This window comes from Boleophthalmus pectinirostris, unplaced genomic scaffold (assembly GCF_026225935.1).
Source record: "Boleophthalmus pectinirostris isolate CB_2022bp ecotype Guang Dong unplaced genomic scaffold, ASM2622593v1 HiC_scaffold_18, whole genome shotgun sequence".
NCBI lineage: Eukaryota > Metazoa > Chordata > Actinopteri > Gobiiformes > Gobiidae > Boleophthalmus > Boleophthalmus pectinirostris.
This window is the reverse complement of record NW_026571133.1, coordinates 27,397,881-27,421,845: the sequence shown is the minus strand read 5'-3', so window position 1 is coordinate 27,421,845 and position 23,965 is coordinate 27,397,881. Positions and strand designations below refer to the sequence as shown.

At 37.8% G+C, this 23,965-nt stretch overlaps 1 protein-coding gene across 3 annotated transcripts; it reads left to right on the top strand.

Annotated features, from left to right (window-relative positions):
• The first annotated feature begins 2,803 nt into the window (after positions 1-2,803).
• On the top strand, positions 2,804-22,279 carry tmem38b (transmembrane protein 38B). Of its 3 annotated transcripts, none has more exons than XM_055154096.1 (6): positions 2,804-2,939; positions 18,437-18,593; positions 19,137-19,321; positions 19,986-20,073; positions 20,346-20,463; positions 21,413-22,279. In XM_055154096.1, exons 2-6 carry the CDS (start codon positions 18,487-18,489, stop codon positions 21,683-21,685), a joined length of 771 nt encoding a protein of 256 aa, XP_055010071.1. In that variant the 5' UTR covers positions 2,804-2,939; positions 18,437-18,486; the 3' UTR covers positions 21,686-22,279. The 3 variants fall into 3 exon arrangements, with proteins under 3 accessions (XP_055010071.1, XP_055010072.1, XP_020780854.1); XM_055154097.1 differs by lacking the exon at positions 2,804-2,939 and adding an exon at positions 15,161-15,281; XM_020925195.2 differs by lacking the exon at positions 2,804-2,939 and adding an exon at positions 15,633-16,100.
• Positions 22,280-23,965: the final 1,686 nt, after the last annotated feature.

Genomic DNA, 23,965 nt, shown 5'->3' with positions numbered 1-23,965 from the left:
GTAAATCTAAGCTATGGACAATTAACATACCAGTATAATACCATAATTAGGACTGGGAATCACAGGGTCCCTCACAATTCGATACAATATATTATATATAGCTCACAATATTATCATGATATGGGGATACATGCGGCAATCAATACATTGCACATTACATATTGCTGTTTTTTTAAGAACCAAATGCATTTGGTAACAATATTTCTCTGTTGAGCCATTTCTTTTGGAAAGTTAACATCAAATACATTTATTTTAATTATCAAAACAGTGAACAGGTGAAGTGTATTGCATAAACAACTTTCTTCCAGTAAATAAGTAACAAATTTGTACCCCGGTCACAAAAAATTGCTAAAAGACACAAACAAATACTATTGGCAATATATTGATACAGCAGCACACAATAATTATATCACCAAATAGCATGATATTTTGGTACTTTTGCTCACCCCTATCGCTAATAAAAACATTTTATAAGGAGGTTTATACGAAGAGCTCTGGACACGTGGTGCAGCTTCAAGGACACATAGCCAGACACTTTCATGTATAATTGAACAAGGCCACATCTGGTACTCAGCCCCATGGCGATGGTGGTGGTGGGTGATCGCTCTCTTCGGCACATATGATCTGGTCTCACTGGGGATACGACAGGCATTCCTCTGACACCACTGACATGTTTGGGTCTCTGCTGTGGAGAGACTTGAGAAAAAGGGGGTGCTGACACCTCCTCTACCCATATGACCTCAAGAGATATATATTGGTCAACAATATATGTTTGTTGACCACAAGTCTAGAAGTATTTGCAGATGTCAGGCTGGCAATACAAATATCAATGTAATAAATCATTTACAGTGCTGTCCACTTGAGAGTATGATGTAAGCTTCCATGTTGTCTCATGGGACCCTGTAGATGGCAGGGAGCAGCTTCTGCCCAGAAGATTGCATTACCAGCAGTGCATTAGGATAATGAGAGCACCTGCTCACTGCAACTCTTGTGATCTCACTCTAAAACAAGGGCTGCTGAGCTGAGTTGATGATGCTAAATTAAAATGTGCTGATTAATTATTATGTGCATAGCAGGGAGACCAAATAAGGACTGTGACTGGATAAGCTGCATATAGATCAGAATGTGTCTGTTTATTGTGTAGTAATGATGAACTAAAGTGAGTACTGTTTTTTTCTCTCAGACTTTTCATCAGTTAATGATGATATTAATGCATTTGATTTATACTTCAAACACCCAACGCACCATTACATTGTATTATTCATTTACTTCACACACAATTTATGGTATCTGCCCCTCTGATCATCACCAACATTCCCGCATACACTACATTCATACACCATATTCTGTAATACCCCAGACACTTTTTTAAAGATGAATTTGATCTCTGTTTTTTATTTATTTACATATGTATTTGTTTATTTTAGGAGGCAGGGGTGGGAATACATTTAAAAAAAATATAAAAAAATTGACATGTTGTAAGCTATACTGAATGAAATTGTGAAGTATGTGTGCATAGTTATCAAGTTCCTAGATTGAAGAAAGAATGACATACTTTAGACATAGACATACATGTGCTAGTGCCGTAGGCAGGGAAACACCTCACAGCTGAGTTTGCTCAGTGCCAGATTTCATTTCCACATTCAGGAAGTGCCCCCACGCATATTCATTGATCACTGATTCATAAAGAACACACAAGTACTTCAACAGTCTCCACAGAAGCCCCCACAGAGCCCTGGCCTCTCATATCAAACGCTTTCCAGATTAACAACAGGCCGAGGGAAGCCACAGCGAAGCGAGAATATTAAAAGCAGAGCCAGCTACAAACTGCAGAGCTCAGCGTAAAACAGAATGGTGGAGATTTATTATACGTTTTGTGGGGTCAGGAGAAAACATGGTTAGTCATAAGATAACAGCGAGAGAGGAGCTTTAAAAATGCATGAGAGTGATATTAAAGCTGTTGTTTTACTGCTTATAGATTTATTTTGACTCTTTGGAAAACCAAATCAACAAAAAACTTTTAATATTCTTTTTCATTAGAACTGTATTTTTAGAAAGCTGTTTGTCATGCTTGATCAGTGTACTGGTCAAAGTGAAGGCCATTGATTACAAACTGTGGAGCTGATTTTTTTGTTTTTATTTCAAAACTATTCAGACTTAGTATTCAATCAATCTACAAAAGTTAAGGCACAATAAAATAGAATTATAAAGCATGATTTTTTGAGCCACCTGTAGACTACTCACTGAAGCAAATGTTAATTGCTAATTTGAGATGCATTTCAGAACATGTTTGTAGGGGTCAAAATTATCTGATGTTTTTTGTTTGATCCCAAAAGCTCTGCTCAGAAAATCTGAACTGTGCTTTGTAGAGATTTGGCTATTGCATATACATTATGTGACTGGACAGTATTGATCAGTACTTTTCTTTTTTTTTCTTTTCTTTTTTTTTTGTATGAACCTGATATTTAACTTTGATATATCTCCCACCTGAATTTGGTAATACATAACACATAAAAACTACACCTTAATTAGCCTTAGTAAAACAGGATGAAAGGCTTAATTAACAAATTGTTTATTAGAGGAGTTAAAAGTTAAGGTATTCAAACTTTATTCAAAGCCTGAATCATTCTTAATAAACCATGTGTTCATTATAAATTACTGTACATCTTTGCTTGGTTAGGCCATTAATAGTGTAGTTATTATAAAGTGTTAAAGGGAAAGGCCCTAAAGATTCCAGGATGGTGCAAGATAACTGAAGTAACTGAAACTGTGGTGCAGAGTCTACTGTTCTTGCTTTGAAGAGATCTGTGGGTGGTCTGGGGAAGCCGCATTCTCTTATTCTCTTTCTTCATATTAAACTGGACTGGAGCCAAGTGGGCCTGTGGAATAGAGCAGAGTAACTGAACTTAATAAGCACCTGTTGGGGGAGTGGGGAGAGGGTAAGACCAGACATTCCTGTCTGATTTGTGTGTGTGTTTGTGTGCGTGTGTGTTTGCAGGAGGCCATCACAACAGAAATCACCAGACCATTTGTTGACAGAGTCAGGCTCTTGAGTCGTTTTCCGTTAAAGAGCAAATGTTTGGATGTTTCAGTTGTTTTGAAAGTAGCTGGTGTTAAGGGTGGATCTGTTTTGAGAAACGCCTAGATTCTAGTCTTATTTGATTGTAACAGACAAATTCAATAGGGAGAGTTTAGACATAGACAGCCAGGTGATGGAATGTGTTTGTAATTTCATTTGTAATATGAAATAACTAAAACTAATGTGTGCAATGAAATGTACTGATCCTTACTATTATGAAGATCTATTATTACATTTTAAAAATTGCTTAAAATCAATTGTAATTTGCGTATGGGCAGGTATATGCCACATTGTGTGGTCTAAAACCTGTATACACTGTATACTGTGTACTTTATACTTGGGACCTGCCTCTCCTAAAATCAGGTTCCCATTCATTAACAACATGGTTATAATTTAAGATATAGGTTAAATAGGTTATGATTAGAGTTTAGGTTAGGTTCTTCTACTTCTAAGTCCACTACTGTAATATTTACAATAACATATTGTATCATATTCTCATCAGAAAGTTGCACGGTATGGCATTAAAAAGTTACATACTAGTGCAGTCTTTTACTTACTTACTAACTATTATTTATTTATCAGTTGCAAGTATCAAATCACAGTTTGTTACAATTGATAGCAATCCTGTACAGTCTTGTCTTTTTGCTGAAAAGAATAAAAAACACATAATAAAATAAAAATAGAGAAAAACGGAAGTGTGTGTCTTGACAAAAATAGAATTCTTAGTCCCGGAGCAGACATCAGCAGCTCCAGGCTCACACTGATAAGATGAAGAGGACGTTCCCTTCAGAGGACAGAGGGAAAACTGCAGCTCGTCTCTGAGGAAATAAGACGGTCTAAACCCCAGCGCTCTGGGACAACTCTGATTGCTTTTCTAATATAGTGAAGTGCTGAATGTGGCTTTTGAATCACTCTGTGGTAATAACAATAGTGAGACAAAGGAACTGAGTTTAAGGTTTGGAATAGAGGCCTGGGACATAGACGGTCATTAGGAGTATAAAACTTTCCATTGACAGAATCATAGTTGGTTGATGTCAGACTCTAATATAAAAAGTGCTGACAAAAATGTATAGGCTAGGTAATAAGTGTCAACAGTAATATTGCATTAATATGTAATGTGCCTTCTTATTAGCTGGAAATATTTTGTAAGTCTATATAAAATCAATATAGGTTTTTCTAAGGACCTAAAAATTAACTAATTCATATATTTATCATAATTTCAATTGAATTAAACCTTAAACATTGTATTGTATTGTTATTGCATTGTACTGGTACTACAAGGACTCCATCATCTCTATATGTGATTCATAATAGATGCTTTACTGTCTGTGAATGGAAAGAATGCCAAACACACAGTGCTAAGTGTAATAACAAGCCTTCCTGAACACTTTCCCCCATTGGCGATGATTTGCTGCATTCCTCTCCGTCGCTGTCAAAGATACCGAGAGAGAGCCGGGTCCTCTTAAAATCTGTGTGAACATCCTGTGAATAAGGAAGGAACTACAAACATGTGTTGCTAGATTCCCACAGGCCCAAAATGAAGACCTCGTCATAAATGTCATGTGTAAATCAGTCAAAAACACTTGTATGCAATCTTGTATTTCATTCACATATTGGTTTGCTAACTGGATACTAGGGTTCATAGCATTACAAACTACTGCGGGTTAGTGCTGTCAAGGGCCACAGGTGGTCAGAACCTCACATGACTCCTGGCAGACAACTGAATAATGAAAGGAAAATGTGGCATCTGAGTAAAGATACCACTAAAAGCTTTTATTATCTCCAAATATCTCCTAATATACATGTATTAAGTACTAAAGCCTTGTATCTTTGCAGGTCAGCTACCATTGCACTGCTCAGATGGATCTGTAACATCTTTGTAATAGCAAAAATGGATTCTCAGTAAACATGCTTTCATTTCTCAAGTATGAATTCAGTATCTAAAATCAAATGATTGTGGACTTACATTGCAATGTAAGCTTCACATAATGTGTGACTCTGATGGCTGATAGTAGATTGGGCCAATTTTGTGCTATTAGACAAATGTCCATCTACAGTGTGCATGCACTGCACTGCATGGAATTGGTGAGAAAAAATATGAAACACTGCACTTGTGGTGCGAGTAAGTGTGATTTTCCCTTCTCTGATCAATGATAAATAAATGCATAGCAAATGGTGAAACAAACATAAGGCTGTTTTTGATCCTGTGTTGCATCTTTACAGTACATTTTAAATACAACTTGATGTAAAAGTATTCAAAGTATTCAAAATACAGTACTCTGATTTGCCCATGTATCAGAATATGTTACAAAATACATTTTAATTCAGGTATTCAGTATTTTGTGACTAAATACATTTTCAAAATATTCTTCCTGTCACTGTCAATTTGCTAATATTACAGTGCAATACAACAAGGATGGTAACTGAATATGGTTACATCACTGTAATTCTCCTGTATACTTTTTACACTGCACTAATCTAAAACTATAGTTTTAGATTAGATTTAGATACTTTCTTTGTCATAGTTTTTGTTCAAAATAAGCATGGCACTCAATTTTGAAATACCTTGTGCTATACAAGCTGGAAGACAGCCTGTCTAATGTTTAGTGCCGATGCACAGTAACATGCGTGGTTAATCTTTTCCCATACATTCAGTTGGAGTGTCCTTTTTGGAACTTCAACACAATACCCTTTTGTGAGTTTCCAGTAAGCCCAAGCCGCTGCTCCTCTTATTTAATTGGCCATGCTCTGTTTGTGGTATTGTGGCAAGTCAGTGTGAGTGCGCCAATCTGAACTTGGTGAAGCATACTTTATCCAATTGTTCAGACATTGCTAGGAGTTTCATCAAGCCCCACACAGACTTCTTATTTACTGTTAATGTTGCATTGATCTTTTTGACTATACTCTGGGAACCCATAGTAAGCAAGAAAACAAGTGGCATTATAATTAGTTTGCCATAATGAATTACCACATTAAATGGTGGAAAAACAAACAAAACTAAAAAAATAATAATAAAAAAAAACAAAACAAAAAAACACGTGGGGCATAAATAAAATATGGGATGAACTTACTTATTTGTTCCAAGATGATTCTTTATAGGGCATGTAGCAGATCAATTTCTTCTTCAACCAGATTCAAAGAGTTTCCAGCCAAGTTGTTGCTAATGGTTCATATGTAAACCCACTTTGGACCCTGTTGCCATGATGATATGTGATGCCCCAGTAACAATGCAGGCCACAAAAGTGAATCTCCTACACACACAAAAAGAGACACCCTTGTTGTTTTATCAAGCTGTTTTTGATGAGGCAACATTTTATGCTGTGATTAATTTTGCTGTGACTGAAAATATGCTGAAAGTATATGTTTTTGCATGTGTTGTGAAACAAAGAAGTCATTTAGTTCAACAAAAGACAGTCGTGAAAGCATTTTTTGGTCATGAATCACCCTGGTCGTGAACAAAGAGCGGCTGGTGGAAGAGAGGTGTCAGAGTCATCCTGTACTGGGCTATTGTTGTTGTTCTGTGTGTGGTCAGACTTTCTGAGTAAAGCTGCAGTTTCTCTTCCTGTCCCAGAACAGGAAAGATGACACTTCTCTGAAGGTGCAGATATGACTCACCATGGCCTTATTTAACTAATATACAGGGTCTGTCACCTGCTTATCCCCAATGAAGATGTTATTGCTTTGCCTGAAATGTGTCACTGTTTTGGCATTTAGTTATTTATTCATTTATTCATTTACAGTTTTTATTGCTTTGATCTGACTTGTAACTTCTCACTACTGGGCCCGCCACCTGCTTGTCTCCGTGGAGATGTTATTGCTCTGCCTTTAATGTACCACTATATGGCATCAAATGCAATTGCAGGTATTGCCCTGAAAAAAAAGCATTCTTAGAGTGATGGGGGTTGCTTCTCCACAGATATGAGCTATAATATTGTGTAACATATTAGGTAAAACAGTATCATCTCTGTGGACCCTCTACCAAAAAAGCTACATAATGCATCTTTAAGAGGTTTCACTGGACATTGATATGCTTTTACTGAACATTAAGGATATCCATATCAATCACTTTTACATGGATTGAATGTAAGTCCTTTAATTTTATTTAAAGCCTGACTGATCTGAAATGTTGCTGTGGTTGCCTACCATAGTTGCCTGGCATAAACACTGGTCTAAGTGGGACTTCCTGAATAAATATGCATTAGGAAAAAGATATGTTTCCTTTGTTTGATTTTGGCGTTGGTTGGCCTCTTGGTATGAATGGAATGCTCAGGAGAGGGGCTACAATTTGAGTATTTGGATGCCAACTGCTTTGAGGCTCAGAGAGAGATTTAGTGAGAGCACTCCCTGCACAAGGCATGATGGGACATGTAGGCTGGTACAGAAGCAGGGTACACTACCACAGCAGTGATATACCAATTCCTGATGTGCCAGTTCCTTCACAGAATTGACCAGGAGGCAACACCTGGGAGAACACACGTCAGGCACCCTCACCATCTGTCTCCTTGTATCAGTGACTAATGTGCAGTGGTTTGTTAGCTGTTGTTCTGTCCTCTGGCAATATCCAATTGAAGACTGCATCATTCTACTTGTTAAAGCAAGAAATATACTTCCCCAGCACTGGAATCATATGATCAGGGCCAGCTGGAGTTTAATTTACTTGATTTAGATGTTTTATTTAATTAGCCGTCTGTACCTATGTTGACAACATTAAATCTGCACTATGGAGGGTCCAAAATCTTTTTCAAGATTGTCTTAGTTTTTTCTCATTGTGTATGTTTTGTTTCATTACTCTTCCCCTTCTGTGAGATGTATAATCACAGATGTAAAAAAAAATCTTTACACTTGACAATGTGAAAGCAATGCATTCACACAGCACAGATGTGAGATCAGAGTAAAGTACAATAAAAGTTGATTATGGGATTATTGTCTCTTCTTTTAATAAATAGATAAGGGGAAACTATGACCAGAGTGGACCTATAAAGTATTTATGTTTGCTGTTTAAATGTCTGCTTCTGCATTGTACTATCCTATCAGGTCGATAAAAGTAACAGCCTACAGCCAGTATTGATTTTATTCAACTTGAGCATTCAAGTGTGGCCAGAGGGCAAGGATTTAAGGATCACCAAAGACTGTATTTGCATTAGTTATTTGGATGAAAGAAGTAGAAATTTGGAAAGAAAGACTGAAACGTATTTAACCCCACAACACAAAATGCACAGTTGTGGTGGACACTATCTTTAGGACTGTGGGATAGAATCAAGGTTCCTTTTACAGTTGGTAATCTTGTAAAAAAAACAACAACAAAAAACCAAACAGGGTACATCCATATTCATTCAATGTAGGTTTTATATTTGCTGATATCTCAGTAGGACCAAGCACACATTTGACATAACTGTGCAGTCCAAAATTTGACCTACACTGCAAATGAAAATCTCTGTCTAGAGTACAGAGCCAGTGATAACAGGAATCAAACCATCTGGAATGACCTTCTCAAGGGTGGGACCCCGCACTACAGATAACGGCCCCATTGTGATTAAGTCTAATCAGTGTTACCTAGCAACAGCAGTCAGACATGGGCATATTTTCTTCTTCTTTTATACCTCCTTCAAACCAAGGCCATTGCTGCGATTGGGTGTTTGCTCTCGACCTGCTTCCTACTATTCATCCACTTCCTTCCTCTGAGCCAATTACACACAGCTGTCCGAGAGTAAGCCCTGCTTATTGTGAGGCATATCCTGCACAGACATGACCTTGTTTAGATATTGCTCTATTGTTTGAACTGGTATGAAGCAGACTAAATATACTATTTTTCATTATATTTGCTTATTAACACTGACCTTTGATGACATTACTGACAGTGTTAACTTGTATGACATTTATTGACATTTATCTAGAATAAATTGTTTTAAAAGGAGCTTTGTTCCAGCTGCGATCATACTTATGTATAAATTGTAATCTATTTATCTATTTATTGATTTTACATTTTTCTTGGAAAACTGTGTGTTTTCAATATATTTAATATTTATTGTGATTTTAGCCAAGCGTGATAGATGAATTTAACTAATTGTTTATGGAACAAACTATTCTGCCCTGGAGTACTGTAACACTTTATTTTGTCATTGTGTTTTTTATACGTGTTTATTGTAAATAATGTGGATGAATGAAATGTGAAATGTGGAACCTGTCTCTCAAATCTGCAAAACAAATTTACCTATGGGTACGAATAAAGCAACCTAACCTAACTTAATCTACTGATAAGATTAGGATATATGACAACCTGTTTAACACTATATATTAATTAACCATATACAAAGGAACTCGTAACCTGACACTTTCATATTAGGACCATTCAGGATCATCATCACTTTTTAGTAATTTAAAGTAGTATTTCTTAGATAGAACTCATGGAGTACCTTGAATCACATTTGAGGGAAACATGTAGCACATTGATCAAAATTGCCTCATTTCCTTACACTTGCCCATGGGGCTATGTAATCCAACTCACCCACAGACCAGTACTATTACACATGAATTATCATACTGATATTTAATGTCTGCCAAACTGATGGAAGATTATCCCAGTAGATTCTCAGCACCATGCATTTGTTCTGTAGCTCTTGTGTATTCATGCATCTACAAGGGCATGAACTTTGACATTCACTGAATTGTCCCATGAGCAGATACACATGGGCTGCCTTTCACTGCCTATTAGCATAACCTGTAATGTGATCCTTGGTGCTAAGTGCTTTCCGTCCTAAGAATGTTCATGTTATATGGAGTGTGGAGTCTCAGGCACATAACTGGTCCCAGGGCAAACACTGGAATAGATCATACGATGAGGCTGACTCAGCACTGTCCCCTCTGACCCCTCTACCCACCGCCCCACTTGCTTTCTTCTTTCCTATTTTCTCTGATATAATAGCCCTCATCACATATATCTGTCTGGGAAAATGAAAGAGGAGACACTCTGAGGTTGTGGAGACAGGGAGGCGCAACAGTTGCACTGTAAATGATGGCAGTATAGGAACAATGTATTGGATGTTTCAATTGATAATTATGCATCATAATGCTTACATCTGCAGTAATGTGCCCCATTCGTGTTTCTTTTTAAAATTACTCTGCCAGTTGTTTTGGTAATCAATGTTGGGAGATTAATCTTTCCAATAAATTTTTTTCTCTCTCTTCTTAGCAAAATATTAGTGTAGACACAATGCAAAGTGATGTATGTCTTAACAAGCTTTGCCGAAGTGAGTAATGTCCAGAGATGGCTTATTTGCCCTGTCTGCTCACATATATGTTAATATACATGCATGAACACTGGCATGTCAGACCAGACACCTGTAGAGTATAAATTACCGGCTCACTCAGGGCATGGAGCTCAATCCTCCCATTCCTTCCCCTCTCCCCTCTCCTCCCATTCTCGCCCTCCACAGCAGCTGGGGGTAAGTAAGACACAGGGGGGTGTCTGGGGGTCAGCTTTCACCAAAACACCACTAATATAGTCAACAAAGGGTGCTACTGGGGTTCACCAGTGGGCTCAAATAGTAAACTGTTCATTCATGTTCTGAGATAGACAGTAAACTGTTGTCTCCCTTTACATTCCCAGCCTGATAACATCTATGTTGGAGCCACTGAGTTCATACTTTTTCCTGTTTTGGTAGATGGTCATAAGATTATCTACTTTTGAAAATGAAAAGCTTAACCCTCTTTGTCTCTTTTTCATCTCATATATCATATAAAAAAGTACATATGACATCTGTGTGGAGGTATAATCCCTTAGTGTTACTAGTGAATGACATATGTCTGCAGAGAGCAGCCCCAGTGCCCACCTCTAAACCAACACAGTCCAACAGTGCATCATCTTAAGCTACATGTCTGGACATGTCTCACAGGAATCTGTGTAATGTATTGTACAGGATAGACAGAGGTGCTTTTGCTCCGCTCCAAGAGGCACTGTGGCCCTGAGCTCTATCACCTCTAAGCCAGCAGGGCAGCCTCAGTGTGGGAAAGCCTGAGGAATGTCTTAAAGAGCTTCCACAAACACAGGCTTCGTCAGGTACTGGAGCAAATAATGAGGCTGCAGCATCGTGCACTTGTGCTTTTGTCTCTGTAACACTTGTGTCTTTGTGTTGTGGGCATCACAGATTCCTCATCAGTGAGCAATGAGTATGCACACAGAGAGGGATTAATCAGGATCAATTAGCCTCAAGCACCAGGACAGAGCAAGAGGACTCGCACTACTGTCAGTAGTCAGAAAGTTACCGAAGCAACTTCTGAGAAAGTACAGCTATTACAACAACTGCTATTCAGTTGTTTTCTGTTCCAACATGATGTAGCAGATTTTGTCTTAACTTTAGGAGTGTCATGAAACTACTATAGTCCAGGAGCAAGTTGTAGTGTCATTCTATTTGCACAAAAAGATCAGTCAAAAAAGACCACTGCTGGAGGTCATAGTAGTAACCTGTCTTCAATGTCTGCATTTCTCTTTGACCTTTGGCCCCAATGAACACCTATAGGTCATCATTCTGAAAGTCAGCATTTCACACATTCTCATGTCCTAATTTGGTGTTATGAGATTTTTTTTTACATATCAATGTATTATAACATTATTCAAATTATAGTTGCTGTAAATTCTTTCAGCATGTCTGTGACGTGGACCTACCAGATTTAGACAACACCCAGTTCTGGGCGAGTTTTCTCCAAATGATACGGTTTGTCTTGGTAAAGGGTGGCAAACAGCACATGTGCAATTTGTTGGAGGTCGAGGTTCATGAGGTTTGGAAAAAGGGTGTAGTGCACATTCCAACATAAACTTGTGTGGATAGGGGTCAGTGCCTTTAAAAAGAGAATGATGCACTGAAGATGTGCTGTGCATTCCTTTGTGGTTCCATTATCCAGGCATGTAAGTTTGACCACTTCCTGATAATGACAGGAAACAATGGCTGCATCCGGTAGGATCCAGAGGAAGGGACTTATAAGGAGGCTTATCCACAAAAGATCAGTGAAATGGGACATGAGCAGAAATATATTCTATTTTTGACACAAAAGCAGTATACTGTATATGTAGCACTTCTGATCTATTTTGATAGCTAGTTATTCATGACACCAGTGACTAAAAATAAGAGCAGATAGACATGGACAGCCCTCTTCCAAAACTTGCTTTATGAAAATTACACAGATACTTTATGGTGCATTTGGCAAATTTTCATGTTTTTCAAATTATTACTTTGTTTGGTAGCATAGTATCATAGTATATATGTATTATCATATGTGCTGTCATGTTGCATCAAGAGATCTTTGTTCTAATACACTAATCTCCCATTTGAACTGGTCCAAATGGGAACAGCTTGAGCTCAGTTCATATTCTTAAGTATGTTAAACCCATCCCAGCTGCTTGCAACACAGTATTTTCTTCTCCATTTAATTGGTTGTTCATTCAGTTTGAAAGGTCAATTATATTTGACAGATGTGACCATGAATGTGAGACTGAATGGTACCAAACTCATTCCAATAAAAGAGTAAGTAGTGCCTTGATACTTTGTCTGTTATAATAATGTGTAATCAAAGAGGTGTAGTGAGGCAGAGACTGGTGTCAAAGCTTAACTATAGTTTGGTTTCACTTAATCAAAGACTCAATAATCTGTTTATAACATGGCTACTAATTTACCACAGGATGACGCAGGCATATGTCTGCCTGCATTTCTTTGTGGTTAGTAAAGTTTAAAAAACATTAAAAAAACAAAAAAACAAAACAAAAAAAACCCACATACATTAACAGCAAAATACTGTCAAAAAAACTGAATCAGAGTTTATTGTGGTTGCTTAAATAGTTTTACATTTAAAGCAGTATGAATATTCAAACATCTGATAGAATATCTAAAATATAAGAATACTGCAGAACTGGCTTCTTGTGCCTGAGTTGACAGCTCTGACTCTGTGGAAAGGTCTTCAGGGTGAGAGGTTTTTCTGCCAGACCCAGAGGCGACCCATGTCCCACATACATCGTGTTTCCTCAGGCGGAAAACAACAAGCTGACTCACCCGTGGTCCTTCTCTGTGCGTTTATGTGATGCGCAGTGCTTAGTTCCATGTGCCACAGGTTTGAGTCTATTTTCCCACTGAGAAAGCAGGAAGAACACTCAATGAACCAGCCAGAGCCAATCAGTTACTTTATGATGATAGCCTTGATTAGGGTGTTGCTGGAGAAAGATACTTGTTACCTGGTGTCTGTCTAGTTTCTTCTTTTTAATGTATATTTTTGGGTAACATTATAGCCTTTTTGGGTCAGTTTCGAATTATTTTTGTCTACTGTGTCTTTGCAATATTATTGTCATGTAGCATGTAATATAGCATGTAGGTCTACTTGTAACATACATTCAGACCTTTGATTCATCAATAATTGATTACTGGTTACAGTATCAGTGGCATAGAAAGATGACTTGATGAGTTTATGAGTTTATTGTGTGTTGGTAATGCTTATCAGTCTGCTTTCACAAAAAAGTCTGAAAGCCTTTACAGTATTTTAGGCTAAGATTGAAATTACCCTGCTTTATATAGTGACCCTTGTGGAGATAATGTCCTGAATTCCACTGAATAAATGTATAAATGTTAAGCAGTAAGAAATCCTGATATATGACTTTTGTGTAACGGTTTTGCCACTTAGTTGCTTATAAGTTGGTGTTTTGTGTTTATAATATGTAATAGTGTCTTCCTAAAACATGTCACATACATGTAGTAATGTGAGGAATGTTTATGAACTAACTGATTTATTGTTGTACAATCCAGCCCAACGGAAAGGAAAAATATATATTTGTTATATTGTCATGCTTTATTTAATAGTCTTGTCTTCAGACAGGTTTTTATTTTATTTGTTCTTATCATGTTTTGAAATCCTTCCCCAGGCTAGGATGAGGCACATGGCTATGTTAAAAAGCCCCCATGGAGTGACCTTTGTTATACCTGATAGTAACCATGGAAATCAGTCGACTAGGACAACATACAATCACTGCAAATCTTGTTCCCAGTCTTCAGTATTTTGCTGGTGTGTAGCACTGAGGTCAATAATGTAATCATTTGGATTCATTTGATCAGAATACTTTTTTGGTGGTTCCTGGTATAATGGAAAATAAGGCAAAAAGCCGTGGATGATCAGTAATCCTATATTCTGTACCAATCCTATATGATCTATAAATACCTAGATTTATTTAACTGCCTGTCAAATGCACTGATAAGCACTTTAGGCCTTGAACCTGGGGGAGCTCTGCTACTAAAATATTAACTATTTATGGGTGGTGTCAGAGAATTGGAGTGGTAGTGCCAATAAAGTAGCCTAAAATAAGCTGCTCTGAGTGAAGACAGGGCAGGGGTTTCAATAATAAGCAGATAGACATCTCACTGCTCTGCCCACCAAGACAAATACAGGAGTGTTTGAGGTGCTTGATTAGATCTATATACCGTCACCCATTTATTACGTCATCATTTGCACATATCTGCTGACAAAATATTATAGAGGCGGACAAAGGTCATCTAAGTTCTTTCTGAGCTTCCGGGAGCACTCACCCTTAGTCTACTAAACGTCACTAACCCTAGTCTTCTCTGAGAGGCTGACAAAAAGGGCTTATTATAATTTTATTGCTGGTGCTTTTTCGTCTTGTCAACTGCTGCCACCTACAGGGTACTAAATCATATCACAGTATTTAACAAGGCGCTTGTAAGTAATAGCCCAATAGAATTATGAAACAACTTTATTTATGTAATTAAACAATATTTGACTGCCTATATTAAAAAATGTACCTCCATATTGGAGTCTGATCAATTAAAACACACCATTGTCATATTACACAAATTGTAAAATCAAAAAGCCTATGCTCTAGGACTAGGCTATAGCCTGTTACATTCTGACTACAGTACCTGGAATACGAGCTATTTCAGACATCCAAAAAATTGTTGTTATGACTTAAAAATATTGTACTATGCTACGTTCATAATTTTTGCCACCGCAAGGGGTCAGATGTGCGTCAAAGTTGCAAAGCTGTAGACTGCAGCAGTGTGCACAGATGACTGATATGTTTAGGCTATAGCCCATAACGAAGAGTAGCCTAGGCTATGTAGCAGTCTAAGTCTATAAAAAATCCTCTTATTTTATTTTATTTTATTTTTGACAGTTTGCTGGTCTTTTGGAGGGTGACGCAATAAACATGCAGGTAGGATATAATCACAAGGCCTTGCCGGTGCCCTAACTTCTGTACAGAGCACTTGGACTGTTCTTCCCTTTTTGCACTGACTCAAAATGGTGCCTAAAATAACTGGCCATGAGTGTTGTTCTTCCCTGTTAGCTTTACATCTCCTTTATGTTATCTGAGCCTAAGCTTGTGCGCACTGTGCAGCGCAGTTTGGAGTTGGTGCTAGTGCATTAATAATGCCATTATTAGGGAGAACTACATGACAATAAGTTTCCAGTAGCACTATGGCACAAACAATCTGTGACTTGTGATAGGCTACATTCTCATTATGCTCCAATCATAAAGTCGCGCTCGCTCCGCCTGCCACATCACTAGAATGGCGGAACACGGGGCACGAATTCCGCGTATGCGCGGAAAGCTGATGGCGGCAGTGGCCATCCTCCGACTGTAAAGATACGGAACCGTTGCTGAGCGACAAGTCACAACCCTCCAAGGCTGATAATAAGCCGTGACAATCAGCAGCAGCGACGTGCCAGGGCAGCCAGGCGCTTTAGAGCCACGGCTTAAGTCTGAGACGACAGACGGCGGATGGACAAGTGCGTGCCCGGATGCTTAAAACTGGACCAGTGCCTTTTACTTTGGGTGATTTCAACAACCCTGTGGACAATCCCCAATAGCATTTGTTGCTAGAAAGGTTGCACACGTGTAGTGCAACAATGGATTTGCTTAAAGTGCTTTATGTGGATGAGTTGGCCCATGGGCTGGCAAACTTATCCATGTTCCCATACTTTGACATGGCGCATTACATCGTATCAGTGATGTCCCTGAGGGAGCAGCCAGGTAAGACTAGCATAACACAAAGTACAAGCTACCTGCATAAGAACTTTTGCAGAGACAGTAAATATCTGTAAACTAACATCCGGGTCACACTAAAACTATAGAAGATTTTCTGCCAGAAAGAAGTTGCATTGTGAATGAAATTTGATTCCCCGCCCAAACGCGCGATATCACAGGATCTTGAGTGTAAACACATTTGCTCACACATAATTATTCATGAGTTTACTATTACTTTGTAGCACATGTACACAGTCACTGGCTGTTTATGTGTAATAGGGCTAATCATTTTGTTACCAATTATTATGCTCCCTATGTTTGCAGCATTATCAGATGCAATGTTGTTGTAACAGGAGAGCAATCTGAAAAGATAACAGATTTTATCTGGTGGTGTTGGTATTCTATCTCTATCTACATTGTGGTGTATACTAATGCATGTCTTCTTAGAGCAAAGGCATTGGCTCTACTGAGTTATGTCACACTGGGCCTAAAAGGACAGGTGGATTTCACACACTACACTATGTGACCAAGTTCAAGGACAGGCAACAACACAAACTATTGTTGTACAGCTTGTGTGAATCTAGGCTCTATTTTAAAACATGCCTCATGAAGAATTTGACCTCCAGTGAACTGTTAACCCTTGTATACCTCCATACAGGATGAAAGATAAGCATAAAGGTGAGCTACTTGCTTTAGGCCAAACCAAACAGAAATCCTCACACTTTCCCCACTTTTCCCTCATGTGTCTATGTGGAGATACTTGTGGAGTCCCAGTTTAAAGCCCTTATTTTCTCTAAGATTGTATAACAGTGAAGACATTGATAGACTTTACTTCTATGTGCGAAGGTAAAACTTCTTCCTCAGAAGGAATGGAATGCTACAATCACTCACCCCTCCCCTTTTGATCCATTTTTTTTTTTTTTTTTTCTATTAAACTAATTTTTCAGTATAATTTTACTGGGGGTAATATCACATGATATTCAGGCTTGGGAAATAATATTTCTTAAAGAATTGTATGGATTTATTTAAACCATCTCTGGTTTGTTTATCAACACTCATGTATTTTATATGAATACATCCTGACATGTTGGGTGTTATTATTCAGCATCTAAGTTGTGTCTGGTCTGTCTCTCCTCCATTGTTTTGACTTGTAAATGTCACTTCCTATGCAAACTGCGGCCGCACAATCAAATAAGCACTTTTTCATTCTTCTGTTTTTGGAGAAACAAGGTAGATCTAGACCTACTGTAACTCTGTGCAATAGAGTGAAACCAGCCTACTGTTCACACCACACACTTGAGTTTGTAGGCTGAAGCTGATGACACAGCTGCACTATTTACTATGTAAACAATCTGCTTTGTTTGTGAACTGCAGAGCAGAAGCACAAGAGAAATGTTGCATGACATTATACATTCATTTATCTTTCAATACAAGTGCTATATTATACCCTCAACTCTATGTTTACATTTAAAGCAATACTTTGCCACATGCCTTTTGTAGGGATAAGGGATTGGTCTCAATGTAAAGGTTGTCCGCAGGAGTCCATAATCTCCCTGTAATCTTCAGATTAACAGTATGGTCTTGCACATGCACTGACTCACTATGCTGCATATATACATAAAAATATATTATGGAAATGTGTTAAATGAAATGTTATGCAACCATTTCCATGACTTGAAGCTAATTGTCCATACAAATGTGAATCACTGTCCAAGGGGGTAAAAGAATAGGCTACATGTCTCTCAAATACAAAAAGGGCATTGAGCAGTTTATCTGGAGTGCACTGATAAATTATGGCACTCAACTATGAATACTGCTTCTCTGAGTTGTACTTTGAACTATCAATATTGCACAATGTCTTCTTTTCTTTGGTTTAATATTTAACTTGTGTAACAAAGGCCATGTTCAGAGTTGACCACACTGCCTTGTCTCCATTTCCACAGTGCTTATTTATAAGAGAAGTGCATTATAATTACAGTGATCATACCAGCTCAGTTTGCTGGAGGGAGTCCATCAACAGGAACAGTCACAGGGTGTGTTTCTACAGTCCACATGTTGGTTACAAGATTATATCTTAACGCCTGTGTCCCAGACAGTTACAGCAGATAACTGATGGGTCCCACCCTTGGTCTATCACAGACTGTATCACTAGACAATGAATGCACTAGTTTCAGAGTTCATAATAACCTTTTTCAGTAGACTAGCACAGTAATGTTAGTTTAAAAAGTGTGTTTGCAGAATATCTATTAAATAAATGTGCAATTAAATGTGCATCTGCATTCTGTAATGTCAATGTTACAAAAAAGCAATACTGATATAAATTGTCCTCTTTGCCTGTGCAGGAGCCCTGGAGGTGTCTCGGGTCAGTCCGTTGGCCTGCTGGTTCAGCTCTATGCTCTTCTGTTTTGGAGGAGCCGTTCTCTCGGGGATCATGCTGGCCGAGCCCCCAGTGGCACCACTGTCCAATGGAACCAGTGTTCTCCTGGCCACAATTGTTTGGTAATTTTATTGTATACTGTATAGAGCATGAGGAATACTAGATACACAAGGACCAAGAGATAATAGGCAAAGAATATTACTTTTTATACTTTTATATAATTACTTCTATAGAATTTGTTTAAGCATGTATTTAGAAGTGTAGGGTGTGTAGAGTGTTAAACAGAGTACTCAAGTCAAGAACAAAATTTCATACAATCTGTAATAGATATAACAGCATATTTACTGGAAAACATAACAAATGCACATATAACAAATTCTATAAAAACATAACAAAAAGCTCAATTTGCACTCATTTAGAGTGCAAATTCTAAACAGAAAAAAAAAGTTGAAATGCCTGAAGAATTTTAAGTACTATCTTATCAATTATTATATTTGTCTTTGGTTCCCCCTACTGGTAACTTTTAAAATGGCTGTATTCAGAAATTGGAGCGCCCTCTGCTGTCAAACAGTAATACATGACTAGCACAGCACTTGACACGTGATTTTAGTGCTTTCCTTGAGTTAAGGATTTACAGTGTATGTGTTTGTATGGTATGTATGTAGGTACCTGGTGTTCTATTGCCCCGGGGACCTGTTGTACTGCTGCACTGCCTTACTGCCCCTGAGGCTGGTGCTGTCAGGGATGAAGGAGGTGACTAGAACATGGAAGGTGTTGGGAGGTGTGTCTCAGGCTCACGTCAAGTACAAGGACAGTCTTCTGGTTATGATTGCCATTGGCTGGGCAAGAGGTTTGTTACAACTTTATTACTTTTTTACTCTCTGTAATGAGCATTTTAAAGAGTCTATATTGCACTATGCTTCATCTAAGTTACAATGTTGTTTCCTCATCACAAATATACCCAGAGTTGTGTTTTGTTTCATTCACATGTTTAACACATATTCTGTATAGTTAGACTGTGTTCTTCTCTCAATCTGACAACACCCTGTTTCTCCTTGTGATGTCATCAAGGGGAAATATAGAGAGTCCTCCACTGTGTGTTTTTACTCCGTGCACTTTCAATAGCATCATTTTGATTGATTCATCCCTTTCTGCCAAACTTTGAAGTGACTGCTATTGTTTTTAAACTCAATGAAAATGCTTCACTTCTTAGTGCACCGGCAGATACGGGAGACTTTCCATTGACAATCTCAGCTGAACAAAAGGTAAAACATAAATATTTAAAAAGAAAGAAAAAAAAAAAGAACAAGCAACAACTTAAGATTATTTTACTGTATTGGAAAATAAAGCAGTTTAACTGAAGTTACAATCTGATAACACAGGATTACTCAAAATATGTGTGAATGAGACAAAACACAACTCCAGGTATGTCTGATGAGATAACAGGTTTATGACATGGCTAAAAGTGTTTTGCATATAGGACATTTAACTAACACGTACAATGCATCCACCAGGAGCCGGAGGAGGCTTGATAAGCAAATTTGAACAACTTGTAAGAGGTGTATGGCAGCCAGAAACAAATGAGCTTCTAAAAATGACCTAGTAAGTGCCTTTTCTAACTTGTAGGCATCTAATGATTAAAAGTGTAATGATTATGTTTATTTCAGCTGATAAAGTCCAATTTTGTATTTATACAAAGAAATCACACATAAATACAACAGGAAAAGAATCTAAACATAGTCTTAGACAATATTTTATATCATATTGTATGTAGTTTTTAGAATAGAATATACATTATCAACTGGAATTCATCTTTGGTTCACCACTTCAAACAACACAGTGAGACAACAACATTTTCTTGTACTCTTGTTTAGCCCCACGAAGATCACGCTGATTGGAGCAGTGCTATTCTCTCTGCAGCACACCCAGTACTTGCCTGTTCAAAAGCACCACTTGATGCTCATCTATACAGTCTTTCTCGTTGCCAACAAGGTCAGTGAAACATCCACTTAAATGTTCTATTTATTAGCTTAGTGTAAAGCTTGCAGATAAAGGCTCACGGTTTGAATCTGGTCCATTGTTATTATCAAAACTGGAGAAAATACAAAAGGTTGCCAGTGTCATTACTTGCTGTAGTGTAGGTGTAGTGTTGTAGGTCCCTCTGTCCTCCGTCTTGAGTCTTTTAAATGACCTTTCTCTCTTTGGCGTTTTTGAAGTTTGGGCTGTAGTGACTCATATTTCGCTTGTATTACCCGTAGGGCCGGGGCTTTTGCATCATTTTCATCTGCTTGCATCACCCCCTCTTCTCTGGGAAACTTGTGCTCTTGACGGAGACACAGATAAATCTGGCATGTCTTCTTCCCTCCGAGTCTGATCTGTCAAATTAACGCAGAGTCATTTCATCAGATAGCAGAGTTTTGTCCCAGCTCGTGTTTATTAGTTTGCCCCACGGATGTTCATTTAATCCATGCCTTAATTTATTTATATGCTTTACAAGTAACCAATCATATTAACAAATTAACTATTGGGGTTTGTGGAAGTGCAATTGTCAGACAGACAATTCTTGAGAGTGAAAAATTATCTACCCATGCAGAATTTCTGAAAATAATTTAATAATAATGATTTAATACATTATAACATCACAATAACAAAATTGCCTCAAATGTATTGTGATAGCATTGTAGACACTGGCCTAAATAATGTAATTTGAAGCTGTTAAAAAATTGAACTTGAATCTTCAACACATAGCACAAGCACATAGCATCAACATTTATTACGACAATATATCACGATCAGTTTCATTTTAACCTGTTTAATCATACAGGAAGTTTATAAAGTTACATTTATCATTTTATTGCCTCTAAGATATTTTGTTGAGTGATGTTGTGTTTTGACAGCATATTCGTTATTTCATTTTTGTATGTTTTGTCTTTCTGTTTAGTCAAGAATGATGCTGACGGGCTCCTCTGTCTCACCCTTCGCTCCCATTGAGTCCATCATTTACAAAGCACTTTTCATCGGGTCCTCCCATTATGCTGCTCTCACCGATGACCTCCAGGACTCGTGTACGGACCAAGATGCCTCGGCCTCCTCCAGTAACAGGGGAGCTGTAAAAAAGCACACTGCAGCCTCTCAAAATAATGGGAAAAACAAATTGCTCCAAGCCAAAGATGAAGGGAAGGCATGCACGGAAAGTAGCAAGAAGTCCAATTAGTCACTTTTTGCCTATAGCTCCTTTTCAGCACTGAGTGGGGCTGGGAGGCCATGTATGAATCACTCATAAGTCAGGGGTCATTTGAACTTTTTTTTTTTGACCAAATGTAAACAAGCTTTAGTTGGCCTGCCAGTTCCCGGTTGTGGAGTATCAACTACTATGAGTACATTTATGACATAAGTGAATAAGTGAAACGTATGACGTTTCACTTATTATGTTTCACTTTGTACATCTTAAAGAGACAATGTAGCGGAAAGTCAAATTGTATATTTATTGTTTTTGTGAACTGCTGTTTATTCAGGGCTATATGAAATTAAGTGTGATTAGGTTTTGGGAACAGTGCCGATCAGTTGGTTCTGATCTGAGTGACTGAATGTCTTTCTGAGTGTTTTAAATGCTATATTTCTTACAGAGAAAAATATTTTAATCATGAGATTATATTATATCAGATGTTTTATTCTATTTATACAATTCTAATTGCACTCTCGGGTGTGTAACATGTCCAAAGGAAGACATTTTACTGTTTTCTGTTTCTTCATTCAGTGCTTTGAATTACAATTGAAAGCATAAGAATAAACCTCTTGCACAAGCACAGTTGTGGTGCATCATTGTCTTTTTCTTGGTGAATCTAAGTTGCCCATAGTCAATAAATATGAAAATTTGAGACCACTTTAATTGCAGAGATAGGCGCAAAACAAGACAGTACATCCTTGAAAAAAAACAAAAAATGAACTTGTAGTTTAAGTTACATTAGATATGGTGCTTTTAGTAAATAATAATAGTTTTCACAATTACAGTATATTAAAGATATGACTTAAGTGTTATATAAACCTTACTATAAAAATTTGAACTATTTTGATTTTGTATAATATTTAATATCAAATATCCTTTTTCTCTTTAGAGGATTCTATTTGAATTTATAGTTGTGCAAATTGTCAAAAAGGCTGCACGCACTAGTCCATAGCTGAATATATCTTAGAACTTCAAACCTGTAGCATAACAAAGGGACAGGTACTAATAACGCAACCTTTCTGGTAATTAACAAATTCATTAATTTTCCATTACACATTCAAACCAGTAAAGACAATAATATAGGCCTAGCTATAACTACAAAGCACTGGCAGTTCAGAAGCAGCCTCCATAGGCTGAAGCATTGCATCAGGCTAACATCAGCACCTGATTGATACCTCAGCCTCTTTAAAAAGCTGCTAGAAGGAGATCCTCCCAAATCCTCCCCAATTCTCATCCATGTTACCAAAGATGGGACAGAATACTCCAGTGAATACAAATTAACAACAGACGTTGTCAACAAGAAGAGAGAATGTGTTCAAAAGCAATCAAAAGCTGTATTCTTTTAGACTGATATACTTTATTGTGGCTCTGGATGGATGATATTTACATGTCAGTAAAAACCTTGTATCTTTAAATGTGGGTTTCAAATGCATTGTGTTATATGTTTCTGAGGAGTTGTGGAATTCAATATGCTCTCTTCCTCCTGTGACGTGACTATAGGTTATAACTACTACACATTGTTTACACTGAAGGTAGAATCAGGGGCTCTTACTTTATCGACCGTTTTACATTTGATGGAGGGTGCAGCTTGTCTCCATGTTAACATAGAATATGAATAAGGTTACTTTAGTCTTTTCATATTTACTTCCTGTTTCACAGAGTGTTGATCAAGGGTCACAAGTAACTTATATACTCTTATAGCACTAACTTTTGGGTGAGAAGCATAAATACATAAAATGATACATTTGATAAATTATTTATTTATTTCTGAGATCTGAATTATAAATGCCCATCTTTCCCTCCAATGGTGTTTGCAGCACTGGAGATTGACCACTTGGTGGCGTAAGGAGGTGCAGTCTCTGATGGCTTGATGCCTGAGAAACTGACAGGCTGGCCAGCAGCTGCAGGCAACAAGGAACAGGGGCAGGAGGAGACCTGACGCAGAGCCAATAGCAGCACTAGCATGTGTGTGTCATTATAAAGTAGGCTCTGTAAAACCTGGTGACTGTCCCCATGGCTTATAAGGTCATGTCTTTGTTTCTTCTGCATCTCCAGCCATAGAGGATCTGGAGGACCAGTGCCATTTTAAACACTAATGGCTGAAATATAGTTCTTGTTTGTGGACATATGCTAGTATGTTTTTTTATGTGACACACTGGGTGCAAGAGGAGCTCTGGGGCACAGACACACACAAACACCCATACACACACACACACACACATGCACACAAGATTCATGTGACTTCACAAATCACCCTAACTTCATCCT

Bases quoted from the DNA above. Each gene is read 5' to 3' on its own strand.
- tmem38b (XM_020925195.2), top strand. From the start codon at position 15,977: ATGGATTTGCTTAAAGTGCTTTATGTGGATGAGTTGGCCCATGGGCTG. The intron at 19,322-19,985 runs GTTTGTTACAAC...TGCATCCACCAG, and splicing joins TGCCATTGGCTGGGCAAGAG to GAGCCGGAGGAGGCTTGATA. The intron at 20,464-21,412 runs GTCAGTGAAACA...CTTTCTGTTTAG, and splicing joins TCTTTCTCGTTGCCAACAAG to TCAAGAATGATGCTGACGGG.